The sequence below is a fragment of the Bactrocera tryoni genome, chromosome 5 (assembly GCF_016617805.1).
Source record: "Bactrocera tryoni isolate S06 chromosome 5, CSIRO_BtryS06_freeze2, whole genome shotgun sequence".
NCBI classification, from domain to species: Eukaryota; Metazoa; Arthropoda; class Insecta; order Diptera; family Tephritidae; genus Bactrocera; species Bactrocera tryoni.
Genome location: NC_052503.1, coordinates 8,329,030 through 8,353,212, shown reverse-complemented (window position 1 = coordinate 8,353,212; position 24,183 = coordinate 8,329,030). Strand labels below are relative to the sequence as shown.

General features: G+C 39.8%; 2 protein-coding genes across 2 annotated transcripts; both read left to right on the top strand.

Annotated features, from left to right (window-relative positions):
- The first annotated feature begins 733 nt into the window (after positions 1 to 733).
- LOC120776368 (allatostatins MIP) lies at positions 734 to 17,036 on the top strand. The gene is made up of 3 exons (XM_040106947.1): positions 734 to 1,071; positions 15,507 to 16,079; positions 16,146 to 17,036. Exons 2-3 carry the CDS (start codon positions 15,533 to 15,535, stop codon positions 16,259 to 16,261), a joined length of 663 nt encoding a protein of 220 aa, XP_039962881.1. The 5' UTR covers positions 734 to 1,071; positions 15,507 to 15,532; the 3' UTR covers positions 16,262 to 17,036.
- A 1,112-nt stretch (positions 17,037 to 18,148) lies between these two features.
- On the top strand, positions 18,149 to 21,339 carry LOC120776367 (transmembrane protein 209). The gene is made up of 8 exons (XM_040106945.1): positions 18,149 to 18,274; positions 18,326 to 18,624; positions 18,695 to 18,808; positions 18,868 to 19,108; positions 19,200 to 19,348; positions 19,408 to 19,535; positions 19,601 to 19,930; positions 19,992 to 21,339. Exons 1-8 carry the CDS (start codon positions 18,252 to 18,254, stop codon positions 20,349 to 20,351), a joined length of 1,644 nt encoding a protein of 547 aa, XP_039962879.1. The 5' UTR covers positions 18,149 to 18,251; the 3' UTR covers positions 20,352 to 21,339.
- Positions 21,340 to 24,183: the final 2,844 nt, after the last annotated feature.

Sequence of the window (24,183 nt, the reverse complement as noted above, 5' to 3'; positions counted from 1 at the left end):
CAAGGGGTAGCGGCAAATCCGTGCGCACACAAATTTCACAATTGCCATCATATTTTGCGGTTAAGTGAAACAAAAGCGTAGGCACATGGGCAACACTGTTCGGCACTTCCTTCTGCATAGCACCCCGCTCCATCCGCATGTATGTGTGTATGCGTGTGATTGTGTGTGTGTGACAAAAACAAAGCCACCAACTAATTGAGTGTGCCATGCATCCTGTCTTAAAGATACGTGCGTGTGTGTGTGCGTGTGAGTGTTGGCGCCCCACACAAGTGCCATGTTCTTGTGCGTGAAACCATGTACAAATGTGTGTGCGTGCATTACGTGTACTTCCGCTTTTGTTGCCGCTCGTACGCTCGTTTATCGCCGTGATAGTCGTCGTTCGGAAGCCAGTTACATTTGCGAAGCGGCGACATACTTCGGAAACTCCTTCGGCATTGCTTGGTCGTGTGCGTGTTGCTAGCGCCACAGTTGGTGGTAAGCAGTGGCACAGCGCTTTGGAGGGGTTTCACAGCCGGCCAGTCGATTCATATGCTTTCCGAGTGTTTTACGAAACATTTCGCATTTCGTCAAACTCACATATTTCTACCCAAAAGCGGGTCATTGTTGATTTTTGAAATTTGAAGAGCGTACGAATTGAAGCCCCCTCGAAGAGCTTATTGCCGCGCCCATGTTGCCGATGGCGCATATAAATAAGTGCCGCCGAGCCAGTTGGAGGCATTTAACGGCGATCAACAGGTGAAAGCGCGCAGTTGGCTTAGAAGTGGCCAGCAGTAAGCACACGACAGTCGCAGCAAGTGAAAGCAAACGCTAAAGCAACGACATTGACATAACTGTTACATAGTTTGAATTTACTTTACTTTAGTGTGTCCCGTTAAGTTACGCGGCAAATTGAGTTTATCTGCTTCGCTTTATAATCACATTAGAGGTAAAACGCGGTGAAATTAATTAAAAGCAAAGAACCAATAAACTAAAGAGTGCAACAAGTGTGAATTACAACAACAACGACACTTACAGGGATATACATTGTACAGTTAAAGGACTTAAAGGCAGTGCTACACCGGTTTATTAAAGGTGAGTTGGGCAATGCTTTTTTAAAACAAATATGGAGGCGTATCGAGCTTTGCATTAAACTCACGACCCCTGAATTTTTTATTGTGGGTCGTCATTTTTAATTTTACAAAAATCTATATGAATCTAAAAGAATTAGTGGTGAGCTGCGCTCTTCGTAGATTCGAATAAATTTTTTAATTTTAATTACACCAAAAACAAATGAGAGTGTCGGCTCATTGGTTCTCACTTCTCATAAAAATATTAATAATAAATTTGATAAAAAATGTTAGCAAAGAAATTATCGCAAATATTCAGAAGCTTGAACGATTTCGTTATTTCAATGCAAATTAGACAGTGCAACAAGGTTCTATGTAACTCAAGAACATATTTAGGGGTAACATGGGTTTCCTCCTGTGAAAAGAGCCTTTTTTCAACTATATTTTATTAGAATTTTTTATTGTTACAAAAATGCATATTAACAAAGAATTTCCGGAATTTTTGCGAAAAAATTTAAGACGCAGGCATTGCGACGCCATTTCCGGTGACCCGCGGATGCGTCCGCGTTGGCAGAATAACTCCTTACAGAATCATCTAAAGTGAAAAATACTTTTTTTACTTAAAACCTTAACTTAGTACTTGGACGAAGGAAAAAAAATTGAAAATTGGATTTTTGGCAGACATTTTTATAAAAAAAATGAAAATTTCAGTGAAAATAGTTGTAAACGAAAAAACTTCGTCCAAGTCTTTAATAATTATACCTCAAAGACTTGTGTGACTTCAAAAACACAGTTTCGAGAAAAGCTCGTTTGAAGACGGCGCACTTAGCCTAGCTAGGCTGGAGTGTACACATTCTTAAAGCTGTATCTCCGGGGAAAAGATAACCAAAGGTTTAGCAAAAAACTGCAATTATTCTGGAAAGTTGTTGTCTATTGCGGTTTTTTGGATCGAGGTAATTTTTTATGTTGGCTTTATGCTAAGTTTCTTTTTTCTATGGCTTTTTTGTTTCAAGTCGGTTTGATCCACTTTCTAATCTAACTTTTATTGTTAGAATCATATCAAAAATCATCATAGAAAATTTTCCATATATAATGGTTTACATGTTTTTGGTTTTTGAAAAAGAATCTAGACTAGAGTTCTTAGTATTCGCTTAGCGACTAAACGGATTAACTGGATAGGGCATTATGCGAAGAATTTTAAGAGACCAAACAGTTTAGCTTTTTAGTAAATTTGTTTTAAAGATGTGTTACATTTTTATGTACCTTTTGTTAAAATTGAGCACTGTGCGTCTCAATACAATTAATAACACGTATGTACCTATATCGTCACCTAAAATCCAAAATAACGTAGCAACACTTTTCATAAGTTTACAGGGTAAACGAAAAATAAGCGATAAACCACTCATATTGAAACGAAATTTGAGTTTTGGTTATAAAATGGTTATATATGGGTTATATATTGGGTATACATTGGTTATATTTTGGTTATATAGTGGTTATATCTGACAGCGGAAGCTTAAAATGTTACACCACATATATGTAATAAGTATGGTGTAGTAAATCGTTAGCAATAAAAACTCAGTTTCGGTTTTTTTGATAATATATACATATTTATACATATATGCAAATTGCTGCCCATCCTTTGAAAGATATTTTTGAAGTACCTGGAATAATAGAGATATAAATAGATGAAATGTAATCGTTTTTTTCTGTAGCTCCATGTGCTTTTAGAAATAAAATAAATTTGCATACACAAGACTCCAATGAGCCAAAGAGGATTGCTGCTTCTACATTCCCGTAAATTGCTTATCAGAGTTATCTTATCGTCGAAAAATAATCAAATAACGTGGCCAATTAAATGAAGGTGGAATTAGTTTATTAATCAGTAGTAAATATGCAAATGTGTGTAGTAAACTAATAAGTACATGTGTAAATTGAAGTGCAGGAATCCGTGGGTCGCAGCGCTATTTATTTCGAGGCTGCAAACAATTCAATATTAGAACTACTTACAGTAAGCCCCAACTACACTAACGTATAATGAACAAAAATTGTCAAAAATTATATAAAAAGGAATAATAATTTTTCTTGCCAATTCTTTTATTAACTAGCAATATAGTTTTTCTAAATAGTTCGTTTGCAGTCATTAGCTTCTGCTAATCAACGCATATCTAAAAAGCCTTTCACTTCCAATAATCCCAGCAGTTACATGGATTTGCTTGCTCTTAGCGTGTTTAATTAATTGCTTCATACAATTTGATTGATAGTTGTTATCAGAAAGCGACATGTTTTGTTTGAGCAATAGCTCAGTGCCGATTTTATGCGAAATATTTCTGAACTGCAAATTTTTTACTTTGCAAAGGCAAAGCCATACAGTTTTGATATACAAAATTTAATAAATCTTAACAAATAATTATAAATTTAAAAATATTTCAAAATATATAGGTTAGGGTAATCTGGTATGTATGTAGGCCAGTTTTGGTCTTTCGCGATTTAAAATATATTAATGTATTAGTACTGCTAGAAGTAAAATGAGCTCGGATGCCACAAATTAAAAATTAAAAATAATACTTAACAGTGCTATGGTGTGATTAATTTAATTGCATTTGCTTTTCAACTCAAAGAATCTTGTCTCAGCATCAAAATTTCTAAGTCGCGAGAAAGTGATTATCAATGCTCTGAATTCAGTTACTCATACGCCATGTTGGACCAAATGTGTCAGATTTTAATTTGCTTGCATTGATTGGATTTTTTTCTCTAAATACTTTACATAATTTATAATTTTCATTTGTGTTGTCTACTTTTTGACAATTTTAAGAAGAGTTCGCTCTTCTTTATTTATTATATTGGGTAGTCGAAAAAGTCATTTCGTATTTTGTCAATAGTTGCCGTTGCAGTCGTATATCTCCATTGCTACCAATCACATTGTGTCTTACCATATAGTTTTGGAAAGGTGAGATTTTAAGCTTCATTTAATCAAAAAACAATTAAATTCGAGGATTTTGAAAAAAAGTTACAGCTCTTCAAAAATGAATGAAAATAATAAAGAATATTTTGAAATTTTGGTATAAAAAAGGGAAGAATGCCACGCAAACCTCCAATGAAATTTTTGAAGTTTACGGAAGACGTTGCTGCATCAGTTCGAGTGGCCCAACAATTTCTCGCTCGCCTTCGTTCTGTCTTTAGCGGAAAAATGGCAAAAAATGGTTGACCAAAATGGTACATATTTGTTTATTTATTTAGTGAAATGTTTAGCCTTTATTGAAATGAAATATCGCATTAAAAACTTCAAACTAAAAGTCATGGAAATAAAGCGTATGAGTTTCCAAGCCCTAATTTTCAAGGGAAATCGGAAACATTGCAATTCCCATGTGGGAAGTGCGTTGTTATGTAACTCAGCTCACGGCTAATATTCTAATTTATCAAAGCAATTCCATTTCAAAATCTATTGAGTCATCAATTTGCACAGCAACAGGTGTTTTAGTACAAATTGAAAGTGATTTCAGCACAAAAATAAAATAGATTAAATCCCATATGCTATTTTTGTCAAACGAAAACTATTTGCAACGCAGTCGAATTGCTTAAATTAGCGCAGCTTTTATGCGCGCACACGCTCAAGCGGAAGCAGGGAAATCCCAACAAGCTGAAAAATGACGCGGATTAAGCCATTCAGTTTTCAATTGACAATCAAATATCGGTCAATTGAAAAAAGACGGTCATAAAACGGCCATTTAAACACGAGGCAGCATATCCACGATTGGCTTTGGCTGCAAGCGCACAGCGGCGGAAGTTCTATTTCGCTATCAATTGTTGCAATACCAAAAGAGCGCAGCTGAGACACTGCGAAGTCTTTAACAAAAGTGCTTGTTTACCTACATACACATGTCCGTCTGTGCGCATGTGTGTGTGTGTGTGTGTGTGTTGACAGTGCACTTCTAATAAACGGAACACCTGCCTAACGACAAAACAATGTACTGCCACCACACGCACACACTAACGCGCATTCAATTCGTAGGACACCGGCCGACCTAGATCTGCAAACACGCAGACATACCTGTGGAACAGTCGCTAAACCGGAAAGCGCCGCTGCTCAATTGATTGCCGCCTTCAATGGCAATGTAATTTCTCAACTGATAACAAAATTTCAAACGCACCACGTTGCATGTATGGATGTGTGTGTATGAGGTCTTTTTGCGAAGCAATAGCAATTCTAACTTCGACAATTCGACTACAACAGCTGCTTTTTCTCTCAACGTCCATGTGTTGTTTGGGTATTGGCAATATCCATACACCTCAGCCGAGTAAAAATACTTAGGCTTAAAATATTTAGGACACTTCTGCCGCCGTCGCTTTTCAAAGCCAAAAAGTCCAATTGTTTGTTTAATGTAGTCGAACCAGTTGAGTTTGAGCAGTTTGTCAGCCGGTCCTTCTTCAATGTCGTCCTCATTAAAAACGCATTTACATCGCCATACCATTCACACACGCGCACACACATATTAGCAAACAAACATTCATAGTTTCTCGTCATGCCGTAGCAGTCGACGGCCGGTCGACCTTCTTGTTGAATTTGTTAAAATAAATGTCCTCACCTAAAATCTATTTTTCATCTTGTGACGTAAGCTATGAAATCGAGCGTAGCGGTAGCGGTGCCTTACAACATTCGCTGGCGGAGGATTTCCTGAAAAACCGTACACATGAGCTCCGCAATCGCCACTCCATCTATTCACCGTATCTCAGCTCATTCAAGCAATTGGCAGAGTAAATAAACTGAATCGTAAATGAAATTGGTGATTTACATAAAGCGATGGGTGTTCTTAGCCCTCACCGATAGTTACAATGGCCGCAGCATTTTTGAATTCCACCAGGAAGTCTACCATACAATCATAGCGTTGCGTGTATTTGTTGGTATGTTGTTGTTGAAATACAACTGTTTAACTTGTATTTGAGCACATTTTTACCCGTGACTTGCGTGGGTGATTCACTGAGCTAGTTTGAGGCACCGTGGGGTGTCAGTGAGCAAATATTGTGATAGTTTTATTAATAGAAGCTTTACATTTGAGGTTATTATTACGAGCATTCTAGAAATTTTGTGTCTACAGTCATTATAATTACATGAGACAACTTAATCATAATGGAATTTCCCTGTGAGTTTTGCATTAACGAACGCACTGATGAAATGTGTTGGATGAAAGACTATTGTTTGGCTCAGTTCGCGAGGTCAAAACCATTGAAAAGTAACCTGCAAAAAAGTATTTCAAAATGTAGATATCTCACTTGAAATTTATATACATATAAAGGGTGATCCATTTCTAAGTTCCTTACTTTTTTAAAGAAAAAACACAAATACTTCAAATTCAATGGGGAATGTTTATTACTATTCGAAAGATCATTCTTTGGAATTTATTTATGAAGATCATCTCATTCAAATGTTGGTCGCAGCTACGTCTCAGATGGTCCATTCGTTCAGTTCAATGTTCAATGACGCGTTTGCGTATTTCGACTGGTAATTGGCAAATGACACCCTTGAAGTTTTACTCCAAGGACGGAATTGAAGCGGGATTGTGCGAATAGACTTCAGACTTTACATATCCCCACAAGAAAAAGTCTAACGGAGTGATATCACACGATCTTGGAGACCAATCGACTAGCCGAAAACGTGAAATTATCTGCTCACGGAAGTGTTCTCTTATTAAGTCCATTGTCTGTTGCGTTGAAGTGAAGTCTTGTTGAAATCAAATGTCGTCGAGATCACGAGCTTCAATTTCAGGTATCAAATAATCGGTTATCCTGGCGCGATAACGGTAACCATTGACGGCTCTGTTCACCGGAATCATTTTTGAGGAAATGTGGACCGATGATTCTACCGAGCCATGAACCAGCCCACAAGCCAAACCGTTATTTTTCCTGGATAAAATGACATCTCTTGAATCTCTTCGGACTGCTCTTCGTCTCAAATGTTGCAATTTGACTTTTTTACATACCCATTTGGCTCGAGAACGTCGGATCTTCTTGGAACTCTTCAAGACCCCGTAGAACGAATAATGAATACTGGGTCTCAAGATGGGTGATGGCGTTGCGAAAAGTATGCTGTTGCCCTGTGATGGCTCAGAAATATGCCAGCAGCATGATGAAATGAAGCGACGATAAGTATTGTGCTTTTCAAATTGTTCACACACATCGAGTTTGATCCTTAGGCAAGACAAGAAAATCTTGTTTTCTAAGTAAGTATTCCAAAGCTCTCTGCAAAAGTTAAAGCAACGTCATCTTTTGAAGGAACAGCAGTCTACCGAGTTTCGTTTAGCTTCAGCCCACTGTGTCAGCAGTCATATTTCCAGCTAAGCTCCGTGCCATTCTAATCACTTGCCAATTTGGCTCATCAGAGGATCATTTCGTTAAGGAAAATATTAAATAATTTCAAATGTAAATTTTGCAGAAAAGTAAGCGTTCTTAGGCACGCATTTGTGTGTGGGTATGTGTGTGTATTTTTAGATGTCGGTTCCCAGCGGAGCTTGCGGTCTTCAGCCACGTTTTTTCCAGCTGCTGGCTACTGGCTCTTCATGTATTTATGCTGATATCCAGCCTATGCAAGTTAGGGTTGATTTAGGAGTAACTACGTGTGTATATGTGTGTGTGTGTGATGATGGTGTGCAAATCATTTGTTGTGCGGTTATTTATTTAGTCAAGAATTTGCGTTTTTGCGGGGATTTAATGTCGGTTTTGGAAATTTAGGCTTTCGCCACCGCTACATTATCAGCCGAGCACGTAAAAGAATGTGTGGTTTTCGGGCGAAACTCCAGCCTTCCAAGGACATTTATGCGTTGGCAGCACCGACGGCTGTTTGCTGTAGTGCCGCAGAATATGGAATTTTTGATAGCGCCCAAGGCGATACGGGCGGCGTCCACGTCACATCAGACAGGCAGATGTGTCAATAGGAGAACAACAACAAAAGCGGTAGCTTGTCGTTGTTGACATTCTTGTCGAAATTGAGGCGTTAAAAGCGTTCTAATTCTCTTGTTGTTGTAGTTGGTTTGAATGCGCCGCCGGATTTTTTCTGCTGCGAATGAGCAAGTGAAACCGCGAATGTTGTTTTTGTTGTTGGCTATGGTCCTATCCAAACATTGCAAACGCGACATGGCCTCGTTGGCAGATTTCCGTCCGTAGACTTGCCACTTATGGAACGTGCGGCATCGCTTACGCCGCAAATAATTATAAACACACATGCACCATCCATGTGTGTATGTATGTGTGTGTGTGAATTTATTTAAAGTATGCCTAATTTCATTGAAAAACTCAAAGTGGTAACGCGTGAACTAATTTTGACGCATTTTTCAAGACCACTTTGGAATTCCCAAACGCATATCCCTTAAGAGACTTTCGAATGCCCTCCATTCTCCTTATTGAAATGTTGTATTTTTTAGTGGAACGTTCGTGTTCGGCTGTTGGTATTTGCGCGCTGACTAATTTAAGATTTCGCCTGGCTTTTGTGGCTTAGGCAAACACGTACCACTTGGGCCGCCTCGATTAGCCTATCCAAACTAAAATGTAATTGAAAGTTGTTGACTAGCTGACATTCGCTTGAAGCGGCGAGTCAGCTGGGGCAGGTGTCAGCAGCAAACTCTTTGTTACTTGCTGATTTATATTCATAGTGCTTGTGAAGCTTCGAAAGCGCGCGTCTTAAGCCAAATGGGATGAGTTTGGAAAGAGTTGAGTTTGGCAAGCGCGTGTGGCCCCTTGAAAAGTCGATTTATTTAAGTGGCTGTCATGTTGATTTAAGCAACAATTAGTTTTAAAGATTATTTTACCATTTTTCTGCAGAACTTTGCTTGGGTAAAGCTGCGTAAAGCGTCACAATTATGAGCTGCAAAGTATGCTTAAAGATTTGTGTGTTCGCTGTTCTCAAATTAGATTTATCATTATTGGGAATACTCGTATAGGTATGACTACTACGCAGTCATCACACATTTAATTAAAAGCAACAAAAATTCATTTTGCTACCTTCTAATGGCGTCACTCCGACAGCCGAGCGGATACTTTGGCTTTGAGCTCGCTGACAGTGTGCTTAAAACTATGCAAAGAGCGCATGACGTCACTAGCAACAGCTTCAAGTTTTTCCATATTAGACTTGTGTGGCTGTCCGGTCACAGCTGAAGCGAGTCGGTGTCCGTTGTCATTTTGTACTCTATCGCTGGACCTATAGACTTGAAATGAGCTTGGCAAACGCTGCTCAACAACCAGATTTTATGCGAGATCCTTCTCGCCCAAAGTGAACTATAAGAGGCCATTCGAACTACTTGCACTTAGCAAAGTTAAGCTGGCAACTATTGTAGCCAAAGCTTTATGGAGGAGTTGGAATTTTTGTCGTGTTCTCCTTTGTTGTCTAACTTCTACCAGACTGAGATTGAAATCTTTGGAAATCCTAGCGAAGCGGTTTAGATTGATACTAATCGGCTAATAACTCTGTGCTAAGCTCGAAACACTTTGCTACTTCGAATTGGGTAAGTAAAGTCCGACGAACAATAACCAAACTCTATAAGTCACTCATTATTCCCGTCCTGCTATAAGGTGAAGAGGCACTTGACGATGACAACATCTGATGAGTCGACGTTTCGAATCATCGAGAGAAAGGTTCTGCGTATAATGCGTATAATATTTGTCAAAGTAAAATCCATCAATTTTGGACCAACTCCACGTTCTAACCTAACCTCACATATTGGTTGGGCTCCTCAAAAAATCTCAGAATTTACTGAAATCCTCGAGTTCGTCAATTATGTCGATAAGTATTTAAAGAGTGTACTGTAATAACAACTCTAGAACGAATCAGATTTTCGATTTCGAAAAGTGTGAGTTTCGTTTTAGTGCTGCAAATAGGCTAATTTCTGTGAAGCTTGGAACTTTCGCTCGTTTATATAAATTTGTTGCACTTTTATTTTCTATTTTCGCTCAAGTACAAGTACACTAAGGCAAGAGCACATAAGTAGATGGGGATATTAAAAACTGCCGCAATAATATCAACAATATTGACGAGCAATTACTTTTTTACGCGCAATAACGGCAACGTGTGAGTGCAGTCGCGCTGCTATTATTGCATTTTCCATATAAAAGCTATGCATACAGTATGCTCCAAAGTAAATGAACGCTGGCATCGTGCCAATGAATAATGAAATGGTTTTTGCGCACCTTCAATTAGCATTCCTTATAACAAAGAGGCTTATAATTTTATTGAAATAATATAAACACTAACATTTACATGCAGACATAACGTCCAGCGTTTTAAAAAAAAATGTTGCCTACATTTCGGCGCCAACAAAATTTACCTCGTTCAATATTAGTAGAAGGCTTAAAAATACTTTTTCTGAACCCAAGAGCAATACAACCAACTGTACTATGCAGCATGCATGAACTCTCTCTAGCACTCCTCTCTGCTCACCCACTGAGATAATTTCACTTTCGCCATTTCGCCATTTGAATCGTCATAATTTTGCAATTTTGCATTGAAATTGTGCTGTAAAAGTGCTTTCGATGATTACACACTCGTTTCCCGCCTTTTATTAGCATTTTTAGGCGCGCAAGTCATAAATTGTGTTATGCATAAATGCCAGAGTCCATCAGCGCTCGACTAGCTTAAGAGCCCAGCCAAGCAATGCGCTATTATATATATATATATACATATATAAGTTAATATGTATAACTGGTATGAGTATATATGTATTTACAAGAACAAATGCTACACTCTGCTGCCTCTCCTGTCTCTCCTGTCACTGTTGTCTCTGCTGCCAATTCGGCTACTTTAACCCGGGCACTCAGCGTATTTATGAAAATAACAAATGGCTTAATATTATCGAATCGAAATCGATGGGAATACGTGTGGAATGAGCCTGAGTGTACTTTGACCGTTTAACCAAATTTCTATTAACCATTTGCATCACACGTACATACATACAAACACTTACATAAATACCCTGATACATGTTGCTCATATGCTTTTTTATCCATAATACAATAACGGTTTTATTTATGGCTTCGTGTCATCCCCCTGCAACTATTGTTTATTGTTAGCTGAGGTAACGGCTAAAACAATAACAAACTACTTTATGATAAACATCACGAAGCACAACACGAATATGCTGCAGAAGCTCTATCGAACTCAGGTGAAAGCTATGAAGGTGTTCTTTTCTCACGTGATTTTTCTTGTATTTTGCTGCTTATAGTTGTTGCAGCTTTTGTTTGCTTGCCACGAAGTTTGTAAAAACCAGAGGGAAACTTCGAAACTTCGAAGATCTTACAAAATATTGTATAGTCGAAAAAGTCTTTTCGCATTTCTAATCAAACTTCAACTTATTTTTTTTCTTATTTCTAATGAACTTTAATGAACAAAATAAGTACCATTTTGGTCCACCACTTTTTGCCATTTTTCCGCTAGAGACATTATTCCATCAGTGTAAAACTTTGCTGGTTTCTCGGCGAAAAACTGCGACAAGTAATTTTCAACTTCTCTTGAAACCAACTTTACTCCATTGAGGGAGTTCAGCATTGACCGAAACAAATAGTAGTCCGATGGCAAAGTTAGAGCTATATGTTGGATGCATCAAAACTTCCCAGACGAGCGCTCCCAGTTTTTGCCGAGTCATCAAAGATGTGTGTGGTCTAGCGTTATCCTGATGTAAGACAAAGCCCTTTCTGCAGATCACTTCCGGCCGTTTTTTTTCGATTGCTTGTTTCAATCCCATCAGTTGTTGACAGTAAAATGTAGAATCAATCGTTCGACCAGGCTGTAGCAGCTCATAGTGTCTAATTCCTTTCCAATCCCACCAAAGACTCAGCATAACCTTTCGAGGCGTCAATCCAGGTTTTGCGACCATTTGTTGAGCTTCACCACGCCTGGACCATGATCTTCTTCGCACATTATTGTCGTATTTTATCCACTTTTCATCTCCTGTTAACATTCGCTTCAGAAATGGTGCGATTTAATTTCGTTTCAGCAAGAATCGCAGATGTTAATTCGGTCCATTAAGTTTTTCACAGACAATTCGTGTAGCCAGTCTTTTTTTAAATTGTTAAAAATCGTTTGATGATGAATTAACTTCATTAAAGATGTCACGGCTGCTTATGTGACGGTCCTGGTCAATCGTTTCCATAATTTCATCGACTTTTTCAACGATAGGTCGACCAAAGTGAAGTTCATCTTTCACATCGAAATTTCCAGAACGGAGGCGAGCGAACCATTGTTGTGCTACACGAACTAATACAGCATCGTCTCAGCAAACTTCACAAACTTCTTTGGTGGCTTGCGTGGCATTCTTCCCTTTTTATATAAAAATTTCAAAATATAGCTAAATTCTTCATTTTTTTCACGCATTTTTGAAAAGCTGTAACTTTTTTTCAACTTCCCCGAATTTAATTTTTTTTTAAATGATGCTTAAAATCTCACCTTTCCAACGCTATATGATATTATGTAATATATGATATGATTGGTAGCACTGGAGATATACGAGTGCATCGACATCTTTTGACAAAATGCGAAGAGACTTTTTCGACTACCCAATATTTGGGAAAATTACATCTATGTTGCTCTATTGACCCCTTAATCTTCGGAAGAAGATATTCTTTATTATTTCACTAATAAAAATTTATTAATAAAAATTAAAAAATTGTACGGTGTACCATATGAAACTTGCTTTTAGTCCCACGACTCTCTTCAGTATCTAACAGTATTCTATTGGCTTCATTCACAGTTTCGTCACTTTATGAACCACTGACTATTAAAGTCAGCATTATTAGATAAATATATAAACAATCCGTCGCTCCCATGTGACCACATTGTCCGGGTATGCCACATGATCGTAAGTGATTTAAGTCGAAACTCGAGATTGCTGTGGTGTGTGAGCGGTGCCCAAGCAGCAAATTACAGAGCGCACATGTGCCTTCGCACCAAATGTTCACATCGGACGCATACAAACACACACGTCTTTCAATGGAATGGAAGACAATCCGTGAATGTGGTGTGACAGAAAAACGAGTACAGAAAAACGAGTAAATGATGAGCGCAGGATGAAAGATTGCGTTGTGGCCACGGTCTGACAGGCTTTATAAAGCGAACGCACGCTCACGCTGACGCACAAACTTACACTCACATAGATGTATGCCTAAATATACAAAGTAATGAGTAGAAGTATTACTGGCCGCCTGCAAGAATGCCGCGCGCCGCACGCTGCCCAAAAGCTCAACAGGCCAACAGGGCGTATGATGAATGCGCTGCCGATGAGCTGGTGAAAGTGACGAGCACTTGATTGTGGAATTCCGCAAGGAATCGGTTTCTCTATTGAAATGTGCACTTTTTCGACATTTGACTTTTGACTGTGCCCTGTCCAGCGCGCCTTGAGCTGGCCTATTTGTGGCTGAAAAGCGCAAAGGTGGAACATTTTTCTTATTTTATTTCCCCAAAGGTGTGGGCGTCGCATAGTGCGTTTGAATGTGTGTGCGTGTATGGCTTGGCATTTCAGCTGATGATGATTTGCTGTTATAACCAAATACGCTTGTCAATTTGCGCCTATTCACCGCTTAACAGTGCCATGATGTTGGTATTTATGTAGGCACCTTGGCACTCAAGTGGCGCTGCACAAACAACTGCGTGCGGCTAAAACACACAAACGGTTTTTCACGCGTCACAAAGTAACAAATGAATGAACAAATGCCCCCCCACCCCCTCAGCTCTGCGCCAGCCACTTGACTGACTGAAAGGGCAAAGCGTTTTTGTTGCCGTTCATGTTGCTTTCGGCATATTTTCGGCACTCCAATTTCGGCTTAGGGGAAATCTGCGCACTCGTCGCCCGTACTGCCTGTATCCACCAACACACACACGCACGCTGGCGCAGGTCTGTTTGTTCGTGCGTTGCCGTTTAAGCATTATGGGGTCATAATTTCTAACTGTTATTATACCTTTTAGCCATGATCGCATGCCCCTGGGCGCATACACCGAGCCGGCTGCGAAGTCGAGTGGCAATGCGTGTGCGTGTGTATGTGTTGCATATGCGTGAGCGATTAAAAGTGCTCGTTCATACACAATACTTAAGCTCTTAGAAATGCTTGTCCATGTGTGTGTGTGTGTGCGTCTGAGTTTGTATATTTGGAGGTATTTTCGCTTTGTGTTTTGTCCACCCACACAATTTTCGGCGCTTTAGCACAGTGTACAGCAGCTGAGAAAGGAAGCTGTGGAATCTAGTCTAGTGGAATGCAAGGTCTGCAAGGCTTTCGGTTAGATGGGAGCAAACCTACTCAATTCCCGTCAGAGTAGAAAGTGCAAAAGCATTCTATGGCCACATCTCTGTTCTTCTGGAAAGGACTGCGCACAAAACAAAAGGTTCCAGTTGACCTCTCCTTTCTACGGCAAGTCCGCTTGGTGTCTAGAATGGCCAATTGTCACCGCTACGTATACTTTTAGGGAGAAAATCATGAACATCGTTGGATTTCAAGGTTGATTTTGCTGTTGCTTATAATACGGGTTCCAAGATAGATGCGAGGAAATGTTTTATTTTGTCCTTCTGGTTCACTACCAGACCCATTTTCCCCATTCTGGAGAAAGCAGAAATAACGGCGCGATTGTTGAGGCCAATGATATCAATATCACCGGCGTACGCCAGAAGTCGCACGAAAAGGAGTTGCCTTTTCTGAAACCTTGTTTGGTATCGAACGGCTCGGAGGGGTCCTTTCCGCTCCGGACGGCGCTTTTGGTATTACATACTCAACGTCACAGCCGTATTAGTTTCTAAATTTAGACATAGCGGCATAAGGACAGCTTCATTTCGTGCGGCCAAAAGCAGCTTTGAAATCGACGAAGAGGCGGTGTGTGTCGATTCTCTTTTCAGTGGAAAATTCTCTGGATCTCATTCACTTAGGAGTAGTCAGAAACTATTTTTTATAAATGGCTCAAGCAGCTTTCGACTTTCGGTCTCAGATCAAGCATTCTCTGGGTAGCCAAAGCACATCCGTTTGAGCTAAAGTGAGAAGCCCAACCATCCCTACCCAAGTTTCTGCGCTGGGTTTGGTGCCAACAGCCTCAGAAGAAAAATTTCCCTTTCGATGACGCCATACCAAAGACAGAATAGAACACAGTGCAAAATACTTCGATTGTTTGTATGTAAAAATGTGTCAAGAAATTGTGCCGCAATGGCTGAGAGTGTCGGTGGGTGTGTGCGTGAGATTGCAGTTTGGGTTGAGCAAGTGGATGACGGGCGAATTGGCTTCCAAAAGGAGAAGTACCGCCATTTAACATAAGGCAAATTAAGAGTGTAATTGCGGGCGATAATTAACGCATATGTTGCATTGAGTCGTAAAGTAGCCGAGCGAGTTTAGTGTTAGAAGGTCAAGCCACCGAATTTAAATGCAACATTTCTATTGTTTACTGTACACAATTTACCGCAAATGATTAATCACACGACCACTTTTACTTCTTCTTCACTTTTCTAGTTACAACAACACTTTTCAAAGGCAAGATGCAGCATCCAACCAGTGAACGTCAGTCCAGGTGTAAATTCCTAACGACCATTTTCCATGCTTTGCTCATAATCGCCGCGGTAAACATGAAATTGGCCGGCGTGCACGGCGAAGAGGCAGTCACAGGCGTCGCGCTGCCGGCCGCCAACGAAGACAAACGCAATTGGCAGGCGCTGCAGGGCCCGTGGGGTAAGCGCGCGCACTTTGCCGGGCCAACGCTGCCCGAAGTGAATGAGCCAGAGGACGACGAGCGTTTGGTGCCGCTGCTGATCAGTAATGGTGAACGCGATGAACCCTTCCTGAAGTTCTCCATGATGTACCTGACCAATGCCGGCACACTGGATCGCTTGTTGAACGACAGACAGGACGAACAGAGTGCGCTGAGAATGAACGATGACCTGGTTACGTCGATGGAAGATACTGAGGGGTACGGCAACAACAACAATGATGACAACAACACTCCGCTGAGCGAGAAGCGCGCTTGGAATAAAATGAACGCTGCCTGGGGCAAGCGCCGCAACGCGCCCACTTGGAACAAATTCCGAGGTGAGTTTTTGCGCTTCACTGGTAGAGAATTTTTGTTATGATTGTTTGATTCTGTTGACTTTACAGGTGCATGGGGTAAGCGCGAGCCCGGCTGGAACAATCTCAAGGGCATGTGGGGCAAACGCTCCTCCAAGGATTGGGTGAAGTTGCATGGCGGCTGGGGCAAGCGCGCCTTGAACTAAGGCGCTGGGAGTGCAACCTGCTCAATTTGCGATGGAAAGCCTTCAACAGAATGTGCAGCTAATATGTGTTTACCGGCCATCAGCAAGTCGAAATGATACCCAACAACAACAATCTACAACAAATTCACAAAAAATATGAGAAACGCAACAAATGTATACAAAATCATATTATGTAATCAAATTTGCCTATTGTACATTTTACCTTACGTCTTTATATGTGTATGTGTGTAAACATAATTAATTAAATTAATCTCTTGTAATAATACATATGTAAGCAGTGTGACGGGAGCTATGCATGTAAATGTAAAATACGGTCAACTATGAGCATCTTAATATACATTCACACACACAAAAACATATATATAAATATATATTTTCAACTATTTATATATGCATGTAACAATTAGGAAGCAAATGAAAAGTATTAAAGGAACCCGTGAACAGCATTTAAAAAAAGTCAATCTCAATCCGGTTTTCTATTCGAAATTTTTAATACCAAAAATGTATGAAAGCCTTAAATGTTCTGTGTATGTAACATTGTATGTAAATGTGTATAGTTCTCTTAATTTATATTTATATACTTCGAGACGCGTTTTTAAGGATTTCTCCCCCACTTAAAAGCAATTTCGTGCATGCAGACAGACTCACCGATGAGGGAAAAGTGGAAGAGAAGTGCAGCCAACAATTCCAGTCAATTAAGTCTGGTTTTATGTATTAATTACAAATACAACTTAAACAGTATTAAATAAAGAGTATTGTAAAAATATCAATTAAATTTCGAGTTTACAATGGAATTTTTTAATAGGTGAGTTCGTCGTCATGGCACAAATTGGGAGATTAAATAATTCTCCTTATAGCCTTTCATCGAATTTATTCAGTTATCTTCATATTTGAGATATTTCAGTACTCATAATGGTTCATTCCTAATAAAGGGTTATTTTATCGGTTTACTGCGCAAATCTTGTACTTGTATTCCTTCATAAATTTCAAAAACAATTTGACATGGTGATAAAGAAAACTGTCCGTATCCAGCTACCTAGACCAAAAATGTATCAATTAAATTGTTCTTAAGGAAAAAATAAAATTAAGATTATATTTTTATCACACACGTACATTTCGTTACTTATCAAGCGCTTTCAGAAAAAAATCAAAAAAAATTGCATAAACATTTAGCAACTACACAAACCCTTACTTTAACTTAGTACAGAGTGTCAATAAGCTGCTGAATTGTTGGACCAGAAAATGGAAAACATTTTGGCATTTGTTGCTTCCTTCTTCCGCAAAATTATTAAAATTGTCAAATCACGCTAAAATGGATTAATTTGGATGTAATTATACATATTTGCTGTTTAAAGTTAATCACAAATGTGGCAATATTAGTATGCCGCCAATTTCAGACAGATACCAATGTAAGGTACATTTGCATTTCTATACACATTTATGCTGACATTTTCACTTATGTAGTAAATAACTATATTAATAAACATATAACTTATACCAATGTATTTTCACATAAAACGAATAACATACACTTTCCGAAGATAGATGTTCACTAAGAAATAATAACAGCCTTTCACCAATTCCTGTGTAATCGAAAACCAAACCGAATTTGCTTGAAAATAATTACATTCCACACAGGGTAGCAGCGAAGCACTAGAAATATTTTTCTCATTTATTTTGAACGGTTTCACTGTTTGTAAATCCTTTTCACCACTTTAAGAAATATTATATTTTATCTTCAACGGAAGTCAACAATTCATAAAAATTGTTTAAAATACAAATTATTTGCAATGGCGTGCGTAGAACACAGATGATGCAGTGATTGGATTTTGTGGAACTTAGCGGTGACAACACGAGAAACGGCATTGCAAAAAACAGCTGTGCTAAAAGGCGCAAACTACTATTGGACCGGCGAAAATCTTACTAATTTTTAGTTATTTCGTATATCGTGTATTGACAATTGGAATTAAAATAAATTTTCAAAATAACAATGCAGTCTTTGCAAAAGTATTGGTATGTTATCGGAATTAATTGAAATTTAATACTAATATGCTCTCTCGCTAGCGGTTCGCCCAACAAATTGGTTGAGCTCAGCCTCAATATGCACTTGCGCGCAAAACTCGCTAAGGATAGCTTACGATGGGGCTGCCTAAATGTGGTGCTACTTGCCATACTGTTATTTGATATTTCTAACCGTTGTCCATTTGCACACTCGAAATGGTATTATGCAGAGTATATTGCGGCTGTGCTAACGGGACTTGGTGCATTCTCCAGTTTCCTCAAATACTTTCTGTTCATATTCCGAAAAAATCCGATATTAGGCACCAAAGAACAGAAAAATCTACTTAAATTTGATGAGCTCGGTAAGAAAATAAATAATTTAACTTGAATTTATGTAATAACTAACAATTGTTTAAATTTCATTGTTTACAGATTCGTCATTTCTTGTAACCCCACCGTCACAAAGCAAGAAGAAAGCATGCGATGATTTGGCCCCTAATCAAATAAACAACACATTGTTAAGCTGGCACTCATCTTTCAATGATTGTAAGAAAGATATATCCAGAATTATGGTTGTATATTTAATTTCTATATTTTATTTGCAGCGCGCGCTGGTATGTCTCACAATTGGAGCTACAGTCGCACAACACCACCTCGCGGCAGCTTCAGTCCACAACAGCAGCAACAACCACACAATACTTCCTGGAACTCTATGGGCAATCGTTCGTTGGTTATGAGCGGCAACAACAGTGCTATGAACAATACCAATTCCCTCATGGAGTCGTACCCCAAATACAAACGCGAGGAGCTGATAACTGACGAGGAGAGCCTAAAAAATTATTTAAAGTAAGTGAAACCATTTGACGCGTTTTATTATTAATATATCGTGTCATTTGTTAAAAGAATTTGTATTTTAATAAAAAACTTGTAATTTTAGAGAGTTTTCGATACACGAACAAAGCATGAATGATACAGCAGATGTGAGTCAACATTATAATACCGGTTCAGTAAACTCCTTCTGGAACTATTGCAACACAGCAGCTAATATGCTTAAGACATCCATATACCAACTGTCCCCTTTGACGAGTGAGTAAAAACATTGCTTTATGATTAACGAAATGTCGTTTAACATTGACCTCATTCAGATCCTGCCACACCCAGTAAACAATCAGCAACTGAAGACGGTGGTCTTAAATTCATGGATAGCAACTCGGAAGTTATTAGACGCATCTCCTCCGAAAAATTATCACAATATGTAGCCAATTTGAGAAGGGTAATAAATAGTTGCCTTTCAAGACCCTAAACGACTATACTAACATCCCATATTTTTCTTTACAGTGGATGTCTGCAACTATTCTGGAGCGTTTATCAATAGAAATCAAAAAGATCGATGAATCATTTAAAAATCGTGGATTTGCTGATATGCGTATGGGTGGCATTAGTTTGGAACGCCTTAAGAAAACAGTTGAAAATCAACAATTTGTGAATCAGTACATGCCAATGTTGCCTTTGATTCTGCCGTTTTTGGAAATGTCGAGCAATCAAGAGTATTTGGTTCAGCGTATTAAGGATTTGGCAGAAGGTTCATGCATCTCGGACTACCGTTGGAACTCGGGCGCTGCCTATCACGGTTTGAAATGGGATGAGCATCTACCCACCGACTCAGCGGTCCGTTCACATACATATATTCGTAATACGAACTCACACTAATATTATAGCATATTTACAGATATTATTCCATCTATTTTGCGTTTACATGGACAGTCAACTCATGCCTTTACCACAAGGTGGTGGTCGTCCCTTCTTCAGTCGCTATGTGATAATGGGCAAAGAGAAGCGCTCAGCAAAAGAAACTCTGGCGCTCGTCAAAAATAAAGCTCATTGCGCTATACTCTGCACGAATCCGCAGAAACCACGTTTCAACTTTATAAGCGACAAGGAAATCCATACATGCGCCTACGACCGCAATAATCTCTTTTACGTGATCATACAATTTTTAATCCACATGAAAACCCATCATGAAGGCGCATTGGAAGGTGTCAACCTGGGCAAAAGTGGCATAAATATTTTATGCGTCATTGAAAGCTGAACCAGCGTGTAACTGAAGTAATTTCTTTGCCTTCTTCAAATTTTACATACACACACATGTAGTTAGCGTTGTAACACCCTTTTTTATTACTGATTGGCCAATTAAGACTTGACAAGCGTGTAGAATGAAATTCTCATTAGACAAAACAATACACGATACTGCTTTACACTTACAATATTAATATTAAGTAAATTTAGCGTAGATTGAATGAAGCGCAGAACTTTTAATCGCCAAGTTCTTATGATTTTAAAAGCGTATAAATTAGAAAGTGTTTCTATGCGACTAAAAATACAATAAATTGTTAAAAGTGCGAACAGACATAAACCCCAACCGTACCCTTACACATACATACTTACATACTCACACCCACACGCAAAACGCAACACACAGAGAGAGTGGCAATAATTTTGCGCGTAGTTTTCGCGTAAACTTTTAATTAAAGGGATTTACTGATTTATATCGCAAATCCATGGTACATTCCTTTGGACATTAATCGTTTTTGTGCTGTGGATTTATCGTGTCACAGGAGTGATTTGTGGCTGAAATACAGCGTGCTACAGCAGCGCCGCCGGCTGCACACAACACACATACACATGCACGTATAGCAAGTGAAAATACATATGCAGCTGCTGTGGCAGGAATGTGAACGACAAATCTGCTCAAGTTATCACAGGGCTTGGCGACAGCCGGCAAGCACACATACCGCTAATTAAAAGAGAAGAACATAATAGCAACACTCCTGGGTACCCATCAATTTTAACGCACTTACATGTACTTTACTGACTGAACTGACTGCACCGAAAATCGTTATAAACTCGTTTTATAGGTTATGTAGAAAAAATATATTTACAAATTTACGCTTTTATGTATTTGCCAATTATTTTTTATTTATGCGATAATATAAATAATACAACTAACTACTCCTAAGTTACTATAATTTAATGAGTTACAGTAATTAAAAATAATTTAATTACTTAGATTTGGTTTATGGACTATGTTTAATAATTTCTAAGGCTTATTGATAGTGAATAGTGTCTTTATATGGCTTAAAAATAATAAAATGTCATAATTGTATGGAATATTCGGAGACTATAGTATTGACTGTATGTCTGGAAGCTGATTGGAATTACCGTTAAATCCCCCATTTTCATAGGACAATATTTCAATGGACGAAGGGGTTGGTCGCACAAATTTAAGCAACCGTTCCCACAACGTAACCGGAACGGACCCGGATTTTTAACTCGGCAGAATTTTGCCCCTACATCATCAACAACAACAACAGCAACACATTTAAGCAACAATTTTAGAAATAACTTCGCTTTGCCAAAATTTAATACAACATTTTCTGCTTCCGGCTGGCCCTGGCTCGATGCATTCTCCATTTGTTGTGGAACTAACGCACTGTGCGCTTGCATTTCAACAAATTCCAAAAGCCGGTAAACGAGTGTTTGGAGTAAGCGATAAAAAATTATTTCCACTTGAACAATGTACCCTCCCCCTCCTTCCGCACTACGCGGCAACTTTGGAACGATTGAGTTGACACGCCCACTATAAGTAGAGCTTTGGAGCTGGCACGCATTCGCCGCGCACACACCCACAGACGCACGCACATCATGCGGGAGGGGGAGGAGTCGCAGCTGCAGGCGGAAGTGAAAATGTGTTAAACAATTCCCGGAGTCCCATACCGCAGGAAGTTGCAGGAGGAAGTTTGTTTGCTGTTTGTTGCCGTTGCAGCTGCGGCCGCTGCCGCCATTGTCGCCCATGTTGTCAGCTCATAAAGTTCTGTTGTTGCGGTGCTTCTTCTGTTGTTGTGTAAATTGAGTGCAATTAAATTGCAGCCGTTAGCAGAACGAGCCGGAGCGCGGCGCACGGTGGGGCGATGTCGGGTGGTACAGGTTGGTGTGAAATTCCATTGTGCGGTCGGTTACTTAACGACTGCAACTGGCCAGCCAAGCATTCGAAGTGCGCCATTTTCGCCACTGCCAACGACAGCAATACCTATGTCCACACCCACCACACACGCACCCGCAGCCACTGGCGCAAGGTATGCTTGCAACTCGCTGGCGAGTTTCCTTTATTTTTCGGTGTAATGGCCACAGTCGTATTGGCCATGTGCGGTTTTGGTTTTGCCCGGCACTTTGGACCTTGCCCACACGCGCATTTCTCCTTGAGCGCCTTCGTGATTTCAATGCAGCCACTGTTGGCGCGACACTTGCGCACAAACACACACGCGTATGGATGGTGTTGGAGGGAGCGCATCGTTGCGGCAGCAGTTTCATTTCTCATTGTGCACTTTTGTGGTCTGCAGATGCGCCAATATGCATTCGCCAAGTGTTCTGTGTAGCGCGCGGACAAGCCACCGCCATCTACGCGACGCTGTGCTACTTCACTTCATTTTGCTGCGATTCTTTCGCTCTACATACACTGTTGATTGTCTGCATGCTCCATTTGGCAGCGGACAATTAAATGGCTTGTTGGTGTCTGCCTCACTAGCGTCCCGCCGTACCCTTTGTGGCGCTTGCACACGATTGTTGTGCCGTCTGTGCGGTCTGCGGTGGCGATACATTAACCGGTAATTTAATTGTAACGTTAATGAGGTTATGTTTGTTGGCACCACCGTCGCTGTGTACGTGTGTATGTGTGTCTGTGTTCGTTTGCCCGTGTGAGGTGCAGTTTGGAGCGCTTTAATGGATTTCATCAGTAAATTAGTTAATTCGTTGCAGGTTTGCTGCGTGGCACTCTAATCGAAAGTTTGGCTGAACCTAATTAAATTGTTGGTCGCCAGGAAGCGCCTGATTATTGCTATTAAAGCGATCCAGCCATTAGGCTTCGGCTTTGCAATGCTGTTTTAATTGATTTTTCATCGGTACAAATATATCTAGTTCCATTATAGGGAACTTGCACACATATGTACATATATATGTATGTCTGTATGTGTATTTAGGGCAGAAGGGCTTTAGTTTCATTTTTGGTTGGATATACATATAATTTAATGGATATTAGACGGACTGCTTAATATGAAGGCAGCTTAGATAATTCTGGATTTCAGTATCTTCAACCTTAATGCTCAGTTGCTTACTTCTCCACTTATTGTCTCCTCTCTCAAATTCATAAATATCAGAATAGACCGTTACGAGCTTTTAAGAGTTTTTAGCATGATGTGAAGTTCTGGCTTGAAATACCGGCAAATTATTTTAGTTGAACACTGCACTCCGGACTATAACGGGATACCTCCCAACGAACATGTCTCCCATCGAACATCTGCACAGTAAGGTCCGCAGGCTACCACTTAAGGAGCATAATGAACTCCACACCAAGCAGCTCCTGCTGGGAAGTTTTCGTAGAAATCATCCTTGTAGTTATCTGTTTGAAGCAGAGCCGCCTCCTAGGAGCATCAAGCGGTCCTTCTTCAATTACGTCGATGACATAAGAAAATACGCCGACCAAACTTTGGACGCAACTCATAGTGGAGTCATAAACACCTTCACCGACTCCCTCTCAGTGAATGGCGTACTTGGAAATCACCACCCGTTGTAGACGACGAGCTCCATTTGCGCGAGAATCTAGAGTGACCCTTGCAGAGCTTCCTTCTAGATACTGTAGCGGATTATACTCCCACTTAACCAGAATGGACCCCAATATATCAAATACAATATGTCCAGTATGCAACGAGTACGCACGTGACTCTAACCACCTCTTTGCATGTCCGGATAACCCTACACTTCTGACATCCCTCTCCTTATGGTCCGACACCGTCGAAACAGCACGTTTCCTTGGCTTTCCGTTGAATGACCTCGATGACAACTTATCTGAACTGACTAGATAACTGTTA